We start from the raw sequence: 14715 nt of genomic DNA, 5'->3' as shown, positions 1-14715 counted from the left end.
TGTTTATGTTTGATAGTGTTTTGGTTATGTCTGTTTATGTTTGATAGTGTTTTGGTTATGTCTGTTTATGTTTGATAGTGTTTTGGTTATGTCTGTTTATGTTTGATAGTGTTTTGGTTATGTCTGTTTATGTTTGATAGTGTTTTGGTTATGTCTGTTTATGTTTGATAGTGTTTTGGTTATGTCTGTTTATGTTTGATAGTGTTTTGGTTAGGTCTGTTTATGTTTGATAGTGTTTTGGTTATGTCTGTCTACCGTCGCGACACACACAGTCCTCAAAACCTGCTGGACATTGCTTTTCTACTTAGGATAGCTGTCTCCAGCGATTTCCACCGCTTGCACAACATACCCGACGAGATAGCGAGACCGCGGGAATCTCCGTGGATTGTTATCGGAGCCAGCAGGCGACGCAGGTGGCGGCGGGAGAGGAAACAAAAGCGGGGCTGCCGGTCTGGGGAGCAGTCAACCTCGCCCACGCCTCCTACCACTCCGTCCTGCATGAAGCTGAGGAGCCACGACTCGTCTCGCTCTGATCATGCAACTTATGATTTAAAGGGGTCATATAAGCTACTGTTTATTTACCAAAATAAGTTTAATGTCTTTGTTTTGAAAATGTAAAAGTTTTTTTTTATTTTCAGAATGTTGAAATAGTTGTACTGGGGGTGGGGGGGAAGAGCTGGTTACTTGTTTCTCTCGCGAGATCTGGAAAAGAGCTGGTTTGTACTTGTTTCTCTCGCGAGATCTGGGAAAGAGCTGGTTACTTGTTTCTCTCGCGAGATCTGACAAGACTGCGCGCGAAGCAAACACGGCGAGGATAAAGCAAGATGGCGTCTGACGGTGAAGACGTTATTGCAGTCGTCACAGTTCAGTGTTCTTAATCTGTGCGTCCATGTACACATATATGTCCTTTATTACACTCTATTAAATAGAGTCATAATAACTGTTTGTATATTAGTCTGAGCGCACTTTGATGCTTCTCCAGCTAGCTTAGCTTGCTAGTTAGCTTAGCTTGTTAGCTGCTAACAAAGAGAGATGAAAACACATCGCTAAGCAGAGATCAAGTGTGAGTGTAAAGTGTTGTGATTGTGTGAAAATGTGCGAAAGAACCATAGCAGAGTACGAGGAGGAACTTTGTCCAACAAAAGAGGAGAAGGAGCGACAACATGAAAAACATCAAGTTGTGTTACACACAACAGGTTTGTTTACTTCTTACTCTCACATCTTTACTAACTTTATATTTATTATTAACACTTTTCTTCAATAGATTGTCTATAGGAAGATGAATTGTCATGTGAGGATGTTCAGACACACAATATTTATGAGAGGTTGATGTTCCTCTCAGTTTGTAACAAAGTGTATCAACATGTTTACACAAAACTCACACAGTCACCGGGGGAATATTCCAGAGAGCAGGTTAAGTGCAAACTCCTGAGTATGTAAAGCTCCAGAGTTTGACCTCCAAAAATAAGAGAGGTAAGACAAAGTCAGAGTCAGTTACCATGGTAACTGACGCTGTAAACCTAGCCTGCTAGCTGGCAGGTTTGACACGTTATTTATGTGTGTAAAAGCTATACTGACCTGTGGCAGTGATTGTGGAAAAAACTAAGCCTGATCTAAAGATGACATCTTGATCTCTTGCCATCTCAAATCAATTGGCCGTTCATTATTAAGTGAAATGTCTTAAAGTCGCTTAAATTTGTCTTTAACTAAGCAACACTAAGTTTTATCCAGTTACTCGATCAATCGAAAACATTTCCAGTAGAACACTTGATTAATGACATTTTCAATAGCCACAGCCCTATATTTCATGTATGATTTAATATTTAGCATGTAGGAGTTAAAATGTGTTTTGTTTGTGTCCTGTAGACATCCATCAGCTGATTGGACACCAAGAAGAATGTCTCCCTCATCTGCAGGGGGACAGTTTCACTTCAGAGGATCCACAGCCCTCACACATGAAAGAGGAAGAGGAGGGAGAGTGTCCTGTAGGGCAGGAGGAGGATGATGTCAGCAAGTTTCCACTGACTGTTGTCTCTGTGAAGACTGAAGAGCATGAAGACAAAGCACCTGAGTCCTCACAGCTTCATCACAGTCCAAGTAAGCACAACATCCACATATCATCTAATACAATGTTTGTGACACATGTTCATCCGGGGGCCACATTTATGACTAAAGATGGAGATATACTTGCTGTTTAACACGTCCTTTTAAAAATAAATGCTCATCAATCATCAACAGTGTAATTGCTGGGGTGTAACCATGTGACCTAGAGGCCGTCCTCCTTACCTCACGTGGTCAAATGAAGGCAAACATTCAATATGGCTACTGTTTATTTACCTTTAGCAGCACATATGTCAGCATATTTCAAAGGTTTAGTGGTGAAGATTAGGGATGTATACCAAGTACCATTTTTTTTAGTACTGGTTCCTAATTATGTCGTCCATGAGGACCGTGAAGATTCTGGACTAACGACACAACTATTGGTATTTTTAATTCCAGCTGACTGACGTAACTATGACACGTTGTCACATTGAGTTCAGCTGCCGCTGCTACACATTAAAATCAGCTTTGAATAATGACAAATAAGGAAGCAACAACACGCAAAAGTGTGATGTGTGTGTTATTGACAAGAAGATGACATAACTGCATTTCACCTTGCACTGCACACATAGTTGACTTCTTTAAGACTTCAAATAAACAGCTGTTGATAAAAGACTTCCCTGCTCTGAGATGTTACAGAACATCATGTTGGAGGTGTTCCACCTCTTGTGCTAATAGGAATGCTATTTACCGTATTTTCCGCACTATAAGCCGCCCCGGGTTATTAGCCGCACCTTCAATGAATGGCATATTTCAAAACTTTGTCCACCTATAAGCCGCCCCGGACTATAAGCCGCGCCTACGCTGCGCTAAAGGGAATGTCAAAAAAACAGTCGGATAGGTCAGTCAAACTTTAATAATATATTAAAAACCAGCGTTCTAACAACTCTGTTCACTCCCAAAATGTACGCAAATGTGCAATCACAAACATAGTAAAATTCAAAATAGTGCAGAGCAATAGCAACATAATGTTGCTCGAACGTTAATGTCACAACACACAAAATAAACATAGCGCTCACTTTCTGAAGTTATTCTTCATTCATAAATCCTTCGTCTTCGGTGTCCGAAGTGAAAAGTTGGGCAAATGTGGGATCCAAATTGGCCGGTTCCGTCTCGTCGAAGTCATCGGAGTCAGTGTCACTGTTATCCAGCAGTTCTGTGAATCCTGCCTTCCGGAAAGCTCGGACCACAGTTGTGACCGAAATATCTGCCCAGGCATTTACGATCCACTGGCAGATGTTGGCGTCGTCTGGCGCTGCCTCCCTGTCTTAGTGAAGGTGTGTTCGCCTTCTGTCATCCACTGTTCCCACGCAGTTAGCAGTCTAGCTTCGAATGCCCTGTTGACACCAATATCTAGCGGCTGGAGGTCTTTTGTCAATCCACCCGGAATGACGGCGAGTATTGAATTAAGCGCGTAAGCGTGTCTCTTAATGTGATGTTATGAGCTAGCAAATATAACAACTACACTACCCAGCATGCAACGATAGTTACGAGCATGCGCGGTAGCCCTGAGAAGCGTTGTATGCTGGCAGTTAGAATGTGGTTATGAGCACGCTGTGAGTAAACGTTGAGAACTCCGTTAACACGCCTCGTCTGCATTATTTATAATTAGACAGACAACACACTTAATAGGAGCCATTTTGGGGTCTTTACATAAACACACAAATGGAAATGAAACGTCACATATCCCAGCATGCACCGCACGCTTCTTCGTCATCCACTGTTCCCACGCAGTTAGCAGTCTAGCTTCGAATGCCCTGTTGATACCAATATCTAGCGGCTGGAGTTCTTTTGTCAATCCACCCGGAATGACGGCGAGTATTGAATTAAGCGCGTAAACGTGTCTCTTAATGTGATGTTATGAGCTAGCAAATATAACAACTACACTACCCAGCATGCAACGATAGTGACGAGCATGCGCGGTAGCCCTGAGAAGCGTTGTTGTATGCTGGGAGTTAGAATGTGGTTATGAGCACGCTGTGAGTAAACGTTGAGAACTCAGTTAACACGCCTCGTCTGCATTATTTATAATTAGACAGACAACACACTTAATAGGAGCCATTTTGGGGTCTTTACATAAACACACAAATGGAAATGAAACGTCACATATCCCAGCATGCACCGCGCTTCTTCTTCTTCCGGGGGCGGGTGGTTGCTTACAGTACAAGAAGAAGCGCTTCCTGTTCTATGGGGGCGGGTGCTTACCTTGGCGGTTGCTTGCGTAGAAGAAGAAGCGCTTCCTGTTCTACCGGGAAAAAAGATGGCGGCTGTTTACCGAAGTTGCGAGAACGAAACTTTATGAAAATGAATCTTAATATTTATCCATATATAAAGCGCACCGGGTTAAAAGCCGCACTGTCAGCTTTTGAGTAAATTTGTGGTTTTTAGGTGCGGCTAATGGTGCGGAAAATACGGTAAAATGCCTTTTTTACACTTTTTTATTTCCACAATTTACATGTAGTACCGATAAGCGTACTGATAAATACTGGTATCGATTAGGGTATCATATCGATAAATTCTTAAGGATTTATATCCCTACAGAAGATACAAGTCAGATATTTAAAAAATATATATTGTGCCGCCCTCGATATGTAGAAATATCTTGGCTTTACCCTAACACCTTTTCTTGATCAAACACTCTGAAAAACGTCTTCTAGTCCACAGGTTTATTGACCGTAAAAAGGGTCAAACTGAAAGCATACAAGCAGAAAGGATGCTTACATTATAGACATGCACACACAGCCAATTGCACACACACAAGCCCACTACAATAAAACATGCATTATGCTGTGTATTGAACTTAAATGGATAAATAAATGCCACAAAATATGTAAATTAAGTGCTCTACAGCAAACTAGCTTACTATGCTAACATTCACTTCACTGTATGAATTACGAAAATTAGCATGACTGACTTTTGGCCATAAAACGTCCCAAATTACATCACAACCAACAAATAATACAACTCAATCAAATATTAGCATACTACTCAACAATACATACCGATGATACTTTGTTTGGCATGAGATTCGAGCAGATGAAAACGTTTGCAATCGTCACCGAACTAGCTTAAAGTAGACTTGAAAGGAACTCCTTGTTGAGCCCTGTTAACATGGACATTACTGTAAACTAGACTATGCTCCCTCCTGCTGTCTAAAGGAGGAAGTGCACCTCACTGTTGAATTCCAAAGTGAACTTAAACACTGGTTTTACATATATTATTAATAAATTCAACAAACAAGACAGAACACTCCCCGCCTGGCGGATTAAGCCGCCACTACCAAACTGTCCCAAAGGATACTTTGGCTTCTCTGGTGCCATAAGCAGGATTGTCTCTGTGACTGGCCGCAGGAACACTTTGGTCCCATCCTTTCTGGAGACTTTTATCTCCACTTTGCGAACTCTGCCATCTTTGCTTGGGAAGACTTGTGTAATTAGTCCTAAAGGCCAGTGGTTTCTCTTCAGCTGGTCATCTTTGAGGAGCACTACACTTCCAGGCAGGAGGTTAGGGTGGGGTGAATGCCACTTCCTTTGTGGCTGAAGTGTGGCTAGGTATTGCTTCTTCCATTTGTCCCAAAAGGTTTGAGCCAAATGCTGGATTTGACGCCGCTGTTGCTTGTGGAGATCTTTCACCCAGTCGCCTACGGGAGCAGTTGAGAGACTGACCTTTTGTGTGAGGAGTGTTGCTGGTGAGAGTATTTGGGGGTCATCTGGGTCAGTGGACACTGGTACAAGAGGTCTGGCATTGATGATATAACCAAGAACGACCTTGCTGTCGCTGTAGAAAGTGATGTCAACCTCCATGTCTATCTCTGAGGTGAGGAGCTCGGCAAGCTCCACCGCTAATACTGCAGAACAAAGCTCAAGTCTAGGGACAGTTTGTTCTGACAAGGGTGTAAGCTTGGCTTTTCCCATGAGAAAGCCCACGTGGTTGGTTCCATTTTTCTCTGTTAGTTTTAAGTATGCAACTGCTGCAATTGCCTTAGTGGAAGCATCACAAAAGATGATTATCTCTCTTTTTGACACCGCTGTAGGAGAGGCCTGTGTGTAAACTCTTGAGATCTGGAGATTGCTGAGATCTTTCAATGAGCCTCGCCACGTTGACCATGTCTCTTCCATTTCTTGAGGAAGAGGTGCATCCCAATCTCCATTGTTCTCCATGAGCTCACGCAGGATCAGTTTGCCTTGTATGGTGACAGAGGCAAGAAATCCTAGGGGATCATAGATGCCGTTGACAGTCGACAAGACACCTCTGCGGGTGAAAGGCTTTTGCTCATCAGCTACCCGAAAGGTAAATGTGTCTGACATTAGATCCCAGCCAAGTCCCAGACTACGCTGCATGGGCAAGACATCTGAAGTGAAGTCCAGGTCCTCCAAGCCGATGGCATGGTCCTGAGATGGGAATGCGTTCATAACTTCCTTTATTTGAGGCCATTTTGTGAAGCCTCAAGTTTGAGTCTGACAGAACCTCTTGCGTCCTCTTGAGCAGCTTCACCGCAGCTTCGACGGAGGGAAGTGACGTGAGCCCGTCATCTACATAAAAGTCGCGGTTGACAAACTGCTTTACAACGGGCTCTGCATTTTTCACTGACTGTCTTAAACAGTAGATGGCCACTGCGGGAGAGGGACAATTTCCAAAGACATGGACCTTCATTCTGTATTCCATGATGTCTTCAGATGAGTTGTGAGCAGACGCTGCGGCGCTTCAGTGTTCAGGAAGTAAGCAGTTGCGTAAAATGCATTGATAAATGACGTTTTTTCGGTCATTAAAAATGTAAACGTGTTATTAAACATCTGGAATTTCACTGCTGTGTATCATTATACCGTTTATTGTTACATCCATAGTCCATTAACAAGTAAAAAGTCAAGAGCGGTCACGGCATGTTCTTGCCTTAAATGCCGGTCAATTTTTTCGGGCATTACGGCAAGTCACAAGGGTGGTCACGGAAAATGCAGCAGTTGCCATGGTTCAATTCAAGCCCTGCATATATATACATATTAAAGGGACAAGCGGTAGAAAATGGATGTATGGATGTATTTATATGTATTTATGTATATACATATATATATATATATATATATATATATATTAGGGCTGCAACAAATGATTAATTTGATAATCGATTAATCTGTCGATTATTACTTCGGTTAATCGGATAAAAGAGACAAACTACATTTCTGTCCTTTCCCGTATTTTATTAAAATATCTGGCATACTGGCACCATGTTCTGGACATTGGGGATGCAGCATACAGCAATAATAAGACAGAAATGTAGCTCATCAGATCAGAACTGGATCAGATATTGTACACGTTTCTGTGGTGAATAACAAATGATTAATTTTAGGCTGCCTCTGAATAATAGCATGAAATATTCCAGCACCTTCAAAACGTTTAGTTATACTAAAGCGTCACTCAAATCTAAATAGATGTATATAGCTTTATCGGACCCGGCTACATTGATCCATTTTGAAACCAACCTAAGATATTTCTGTCCGTTAAGTTTATTTCCAAATTGGTAACCGTGCGTTTTCTCTCTCAAAACGGAGTCAAGTGTGCCGGAGACACATTATCAGCCCCGCGTTGCAACAAAGGCATAACGTTAACATTACTCACAAAAAAGCTAAACTCATGAATGCCTGTTGCCACTATGGACTTAAAAAGTTACGTACTGTGAGTTCTTCCCTTCATCCATGGCTCCAACATGTTTCCTTTTCAGCTGCTCCTGAAGCAATGTTGTACTTCCGTGCCATTTTGCAGGAAACACACTTCTTTCAAGTCTTTAAAGTGAAGTGTTCCCACACTTTTGACGACTTGGGTCGTACACTTTTCTCCATTGAAGCAATAACCTCAAGATGTTTCTCCGCTAAACTATCCGTACTGTTTTCCTGCGCCATTTTTCAAATGTTTCCAGCTAAGGAGACGGACGGCGTCGTCACGTGAGCTGCACATGACACATCATTGGCTAGCTTACCTCAACCTCATGACACGTAGCCTCAGCGCCGCCCTGGCACTGTTTTGTACCGTTTTTGTACTTATTTGGATTATTGTTTCTCAGCTGTTTGTAAATGTTGTAGTTTATAAATAAAGGTTTATTTAAAAAAAAAAAATCGAATCGATGACTAAATTAATCACCAACTATTTTGATAATCGATTTTAATCGATTTAATCAATTAGTTGTTGCAGCCCTATTATATATATATATATATATATATATATATATATATATATATATATATATATATATATATATATATATATATATATATATATATATATATATATCCTGATGATTGAGGGTACCCCCCCTCATGAAACAGGCCTGTAGAGATGAAATAGTCTTGTGATTTTTTTCCCCACACATACATATATATATATATATATATATATATATATATATATATATATATATATATATATATATATATATATATATATATATGTATATATATGTACATATATATGTATATATATATATATATATATATATATATGTGTGTGTGTGTGTGTGTGTGTACATACAAACCCCGTTTCCATATGATTTGGGAAATTGTGTTAGATGTAAATATAAACGGAATACAATGATTTGCAAATCATTTTCAAGCCATATTCAATTGAATGCACTACAAAGACAACATATTTGATGTTCAAACTCCATCCATCCATCCATTTTCTACCGCTTATTCCCTTTGGGGTGATGTTCAAACTCATAAACTTTATTTTTTTTTTGCAAATGATGATTAGGGCCCGCACGGCCCATTGTAGAAGGACTCTCAAAAAGAGTCCTTCTGCATTGGGACAGAAGGACCTATTGTTTCTGTAGCGTTTTATTCTTTCTTTATTATTATTCTTCCGCCGCCTCTTTGAGCTGTAATTTGACCCACTTAACATGCTTCAAAACTCACCATATTTGATCCACACATCAGGACTGGCGAAAATTGCCATCTAAAAAAAAACAAACCCCTAAACTCAAAATTGCGCTCTAGCGCCCCCTAGGAAAAAACACAGACAAAACGGCCTATAACTTCCAGTAGGAATATTGTAGAGACATGAAACAAAAACCTCTATGTAGGTCTGAATTTGACCTAGATTTCATACACTAACATCCTTCAGCAAAAATCAACAGGAAGTTGGCTATTCCCCCTTCAAGACAAAAATGTACTAAAAACAGTCACTTTTGCCTCTTTGAGCTGTAATTTGACCCCCTTAACATGCTTCAAAACTCACCAAACTAAACACACACATCAGGACTGGCAAAAATTGCTATCTAGTAAAAAAACCTAACCCCAAATCTCAAAATTACGCTCTAGCGCCCCCTATGAATAAAACACAGACAAAACTGCTCCTCGGAAGAAAAAAATGACAAAACTGCCTGTAACTCCCACTAGGAAGGTCGGTGAGACATGAAACAAAAACGTCTATGTAGGTCTCACTTAGACCTACATTTCATAGATTGACAACCCCCAGCAAAAATCAACAGGAAGTTTGTAACCCCCCCTTCAAAACAAAATTTTTGTAAAAACCGGTCACCTTTCTTCAAACATTATCTCCTCTGAGCGCGTTTGTCGTTTCGGCTTCAAACTAGCACAGGAGAGAGATTGAACCCTTCTGATTAAAAGTATGGAACAGAGTTTTGATTACTGCTCCGGTTTTAATTTTACGACCCTTCAAAGAACCGCTGCGCTGATGCTGCTGCGCTGCTGTTGTCTCAAGATGGCTGCTTAAAAGCAGGAAGCACCAGCGTGCCCACACAATGCAGACAAGGTAGGTACACTAGACAAAAGTATTGGGACACTTAGGACTACCACTGGACAAAAGTATTGGGACACTTAGGACTACAACTGGACAAAAGTATTGGGACACTTAGGACTAGCACCAGCCAAATATGCGGTCCCGACCAACGCTGCTTGCAGCTTTAATTAACTTAAAATTTCATGGCTGCAACACGTGCCAAAGTAGTTGGGAAAGGGCATGTTCACCACTGTGTTACATCACCTTTTCTTTTAACAACACTCAATAAACTATTGGGAACTGAGGAAACTAATTGTTGAAGCTTTGAAAGTGGAATTCTTTCCCATTCTTGTTTTATGTAGAGCTTCAGTCGTTCAACAGTCTGGGGTCTCCACTGTCGTATTTTAGGCTTCATAATGCACCACACATTTTCAATGGGAGACAGGTCTAGACTGGAGGCGGGCCAGGAAAGTACCCGCACTCTTTTTTCACAAAGCCACGCTGTTGTAACACGTGCTGAATGTGGCTTGGCATTGTCTTGCTGAAAGAAGCAGGGGCGTCCATGAAAAAGACGACGCTTAGATGGCAGCATATGTTGTTCCAAAACCTGTATGTACCTTTCAGCATTAATGGTGCCTTCACATATGTGTAAGTTACCCATGTCTTGGGCACTAATGCACCCCCATACCATCACACATGCCGGCTTTTCAACTTTGCGTCGATAACAGTCTGGATGGTTCGCTTCCCCTTTGGTCCGGATGACACGATGTCGAATATTTCCAAAAACTATTTGAAATGTGGACTCGTCAGACCCCAGAACACTTTTCCACTTTGCATGAGTCCATCTAAGATGAGCTCAGGCCCAGAGAAGCCGGCGCCGTTTCTGGATGTTGTTGATAATTGGCTTTCGCTTTGCATAGTCGAGCTTTAACTTGCACTTACAGATGTAGCGACCAACTGTATTTAGTGACAGTGGTTTTCTGAAGTGTTCCTGAGCCCATGTGGTGATATCCTTTAGAGATTGATGTCGGTTTTTGATGCAGTGCCGTCTGAGGGATCGAAGGTCACGGTCATTCAATGTTGGTTTCCGGCCATGCCGTTTATGTGGAGTGATTTATCCAGATTCTCTGAACCATTTGATGATATTATGGAGTGTAGATGTTGAAATCCCTAAATTTCTTGCAATTGCACTTTGAGAAACGTTGTTCTTAAACTGTTTGACTATTTGCTCACGCAGTTGTGGACAAAGGGGTGTATCTCGCCCCATCCTTTCTTGTGAAAGACTGAGCATTTTTTGGGAAGCTGTTTTTATACCCAATCATGGCACCCACCTGTTCCCAATTAGCCTGCACACCTGTGGGATGTTCCAAATAAGTGTTTGATGAGCATTCCTCAACTTTATCAGTATTTATTGCCACCTTTCCCAACTTCTTTGTCACGTGTTGCTGGCATCAAATTCTAAAGTTAATGATTATTTACAAAAAAAAGAATATGTTTATGAGTTTGAACATCAAATATGTTGTCTTTGTAGCATATTCAACTGAATATGGGTTGAAAATGATTTGCAAATCATTGTATTCCGTTTATATTTACATCTAACAATTTCCCAACTCATTTGGAAACAGGGTTTGTATATATATATATATATATATATATATATATATATATATATATATTCACTACAATAGTCTAACAGCTGCTGATGGTGAGGCAAGCAAGGTTTACTGTTCAAAGAAATGTAGCAATAGGCAACATTGAAACACAGTGTAAGAATACACTTCCAGGTCAGCGGTAACTATGACACGTGCATTTTCTTTTGCGCATGCGTACTAGGTCGCTTTGTGCTGGAGGGGAGAGGGGTTCTTAAACGGTGGCATTGTGTTTGTGCTGACAAGGATACGGCTAGATGGGATAAAGCCTGGATAACCTTAGTGTGACTGAGTAAAGCTGGACGTTTCTAAAGCATGTGTTTGTCTTCTCGTGTCCTGCAGACCTCAATGAAGAACATTATCTCCATCAGCAGGAGGAGGAACCACAGCCCCTCCACATTAAAGAGGAAGAAGAGGTACCAAAGCTCCAACACATTAAAGATCCACAGCCCCCCCACATTAAAGAGGAAGAAGAGGTACCACAGCTCCAACACATTAAGGAGGAAACAGAGGATCCACAGCCCCCCCACATTAAAGAGGAAGAGGAAGAACACAGCATCAGTCAGGAGGGAGATCATCTTGAAGGACTGGTGGAGTTCCCAGTGACTGGTGTCCCTGTGAAGAGTGAAGATGATGAGGTCAAAGGTGAAAGTGAGGAGAAGAGAGAGGCGGAGCCTCCAAGCAGCAGCTCAACACAACACATGACAACAGAAGCTGATGGAGACCACTGTGGAGGATCACAAGCAGACAAGATCTTAGCTCCACTATCAGATAGTGAGGACACAACGTCACACTCTCCTGACACTGATGATGAAGACTCTAAAGATGATGCAACATGTCACACTGACAACACTCACTTGAAGTGTTCTCACTGTCACAAAACTTTCAAATATCCTAGTAAATTGAAAAGACACATGAGAACACACACTGGAGAAAAACCTTTTTCTTGTTCAGTGTGTGGTGTATTTTTTGCACAGGGTGTAAGTTTGAAAAAACACATGAGAAGACACACTGGAGTTAAATGTTCCTGTTCAGTGTGTGGAACAGGTTTTGTACACAAGGACAACTTGAAAAGACACATGAGAACACACACTGGAGAAAAACCTTTTTCTTGTTCAATCTGTGGCTTATCTTTTACTAGGAAGGACAGTTTGAAAGATCACTCAAGAACACACACTGGAGAAAAACCTTTTTCTTGTTCAGTGTGTGGTGTAGTTTTTGCACAGAGTGTAAGTTTGAAACAACACATGAGAAGACACACTGGAGTTACATTTTCCTGTTCAGTGTGTGGAACAGGTTTTGTACACAAGGACAACTTGAAAAGACACATGAGAATACACACTGGAGAAAAACCTTTTTCTTGTTCAATCTGTGGCTTATCTTTTACAAGGAAGGCCGGTTTGAAAGATCACAAGTGTGCTGGTGAGAACAGCAGCAGTAAAATAAAAAAGTGCTCTGCAGACCTCCACCAGGCCAAATCTCCCAGTAGTAAAGAATCCTTCAAAAGAAAGCAGAATCCAAAAATGATGATCAGGATCAACACCAAAATCTAATCACTTGTTCCTTATCCCATTTCTGACATGTCCTGAAAGTTTCATTAACATCTGACTATACTTTTTTTTTTTTTTGATTCCAACTAAATGACAATCAAACAAACCCCAAATCACTTTTAGTTACTTTTCAATTACTTCAATAGCAAACATGTAAATATGTTTCTTAGTTACACATCCTGGAAAACAACATCCACACAACAGTTTATATTTATTATCCATTCTTACTAATATTTTTAATTGTGTACTAACACATCACTTTGTACTTCTGCTAACATTTAAGAAGTGATGATGATGATATGGTTCAGTGTGCCCTTTCACAGGCTTGCTGTCTCCAAAACAAGTCTCCACCATGGTGGTGCCAGCCGTCATACTACTTGTACAATATATTTATGCACACCTTTTGTAAGATAGACATTTTTGTTTGTACTAGCAGATTCAAACCAGCGCTGTATCCTTTGCATGTGACCTTGTAGAATAAAATGTCTGTTTTTTAGGACTAATGGTCTGATTCTTTGTGGTGTTTTAACAAAAATAAAAGTCTATTCTTTCAATTGGTGCCATGACCCAGATTGGCTGACACTGAGGACTCGAAATGTGTTATTTTGCAAGAAGATCTAGGCCCCTGTTGTATACGGATTTATTGATAAAGACTTTAGCACAGATGCCTCGAAGGGCTGCATGACCCACAAGAACATCACTGGTCTGATGTCATGTCTCACAACGGTCGTTAATGACTTGGAGATGGTCCTCCTTGTGAGTCATGAAGTGCATTGTCATCAGCGAAAGAGCCTTGAAAATGATTTTTTCTTGTGTCTTTGCAGCAAAACATCTCAGATCAAACACGGATCCGTCTTGCTATCTGAAGTAGACGCCAATGCCAAGGTCCTTGACAGCATGGGGGATGACTTTCATGAAGAAGAGGTTGACGGGTGACACCATTACTGATCCCAAAGCTGACAGTATAGTCCCCGTTTGAGAGGACCTAACCTAATCATGTCATCGTAAGAGAGACTTATAATTATTGTGAACTTTTCTGGGCCACCCAATTTTGCCAACATAGACCAGAGTGCTTCACGATTCACTGTGTCAAAATCCTTGGTTAGTTTAACGAAGACCTACAGGTCCATCTGTTGCTCAATACGCTTTTCTGGGAGTTGGCATATCGCAAATACCAGGTCAACAGTGCTTCTGCCCGGACAGAAACCACATTGTGATTCTCATGAATGCCATCTGTTAGTCTATTTTAGCAGGACACAAGCTTGAATCTTTCCATCAATAAAGAGAAGCGATGTACCTCTGTAGTTACCACAGTCTGAATTTCTGTCATTTTTTTAAACATAATATGACAATGGTGGCATCTCCAAGGTCAGGCTAAGTATCTCCTTTGTCCCAAATGGTTAACAGGATGTCGTGAAATGCCTTGAAGGCTGTGGGTCCTAAGGCTTTGTACACTTCGGCAGGTATGCCATTCTGAACTGCTGCTTTACCACAGCGTGTCTGGTCCATGGCAGTTCTCACTTTCCCCCAGTAGGAGGGAGGTACAGGCACGCCTTAGTTGGCTTCTGTGGTATCTGTTGTAATGCCTCTTGGTCAACAGAAGGTGGTCTGTTGAGGAACTGACTAAATATTTCTTCCCAACGCCCACTGATCCAAGATTTGCTCTTTAATTTGGTGGATGCATCAAC

At 41.1% G+C, this 14715-nt stretch overlaps 1 protein-coding gene across 2 annotated transcripts; it reads left to right on the top strand.

Moving 5' to 3' along the window:
- Positions 1 to 805: 805 nt before the first annotated feature.
- LOC133570820 (uncharacterized) lies at positions 806 to 13524 on the top strand. 2 transcript variants are annotated; one of them, XM_061923539.2, is made up of 4 exons: positions 806 to 1196; positions 1867 to 2097; positions 11820 to 11893; positions 11954 to 13524. In XM_061923539.2, the coding sequence occupies exons 1-4, from the start codon at positions 1094 to 1096 to the stop codon at positions 13028 to 13030; spliced, it is 1485 nt and encodes a 494-aa protein (XP_061779523.1). In that variant the 5' UTR covers positions 806 to 1093; the 3' UTR covers positions 13031 to 13524. The 2 variants fall into 2 exon arrangements, with proteins under 2 accessions (XP_061779523.1, XP_061779521.1); XM_061923537.2 differs by having other exon boundaries at positions 11820 to 13522.
- The last annotated feature ends 1191 nt before the right edge of the window (positions 13525 to 14715 follow it).

Source organism: Nerophis lumbriciformis, linkage group LG28 (genome assembly GCF_033978685.3).
Source record: "Nerophis lumbriciformis linkage group LG28, RoL_Nlum_v2.1, whole genome shotgun sequence".
Lineage (NCBI taxonomy): Eukaryota > Metazoa > Chordata > Actinopteri > Syngnathiformes > Syngnathidae > Nerophis > Nerophis lumbriciformis.
Note: the sequence above shows the minus strand (reverse complement) of the source record. Positions and strands in the feature narration are given on the sequence as shown.

Coding starts and splice junctions, on each gene's coding strand:
- LOC133570820 (XM_061923537.2), top strand. CDS start 1,094: ATGTGCGAAAGAACCATAGCAGAGTACGAGGAGGAACTTTGTCCAACA. Junction 1,197..1,866: donor AGTTGTGTTACACACAACAG/GTTTGTTTACTT, acceptor TGTGTCCTGTAG/ACATCCATCAGCTGATTGGA. Junction 2,098..11,819: donor ACAGCTTCATCACAGTCCAA/GTAAGCACAACA, acceptor CGTGTCCTGCAG/ACCTCAATGAAGAACATTAT.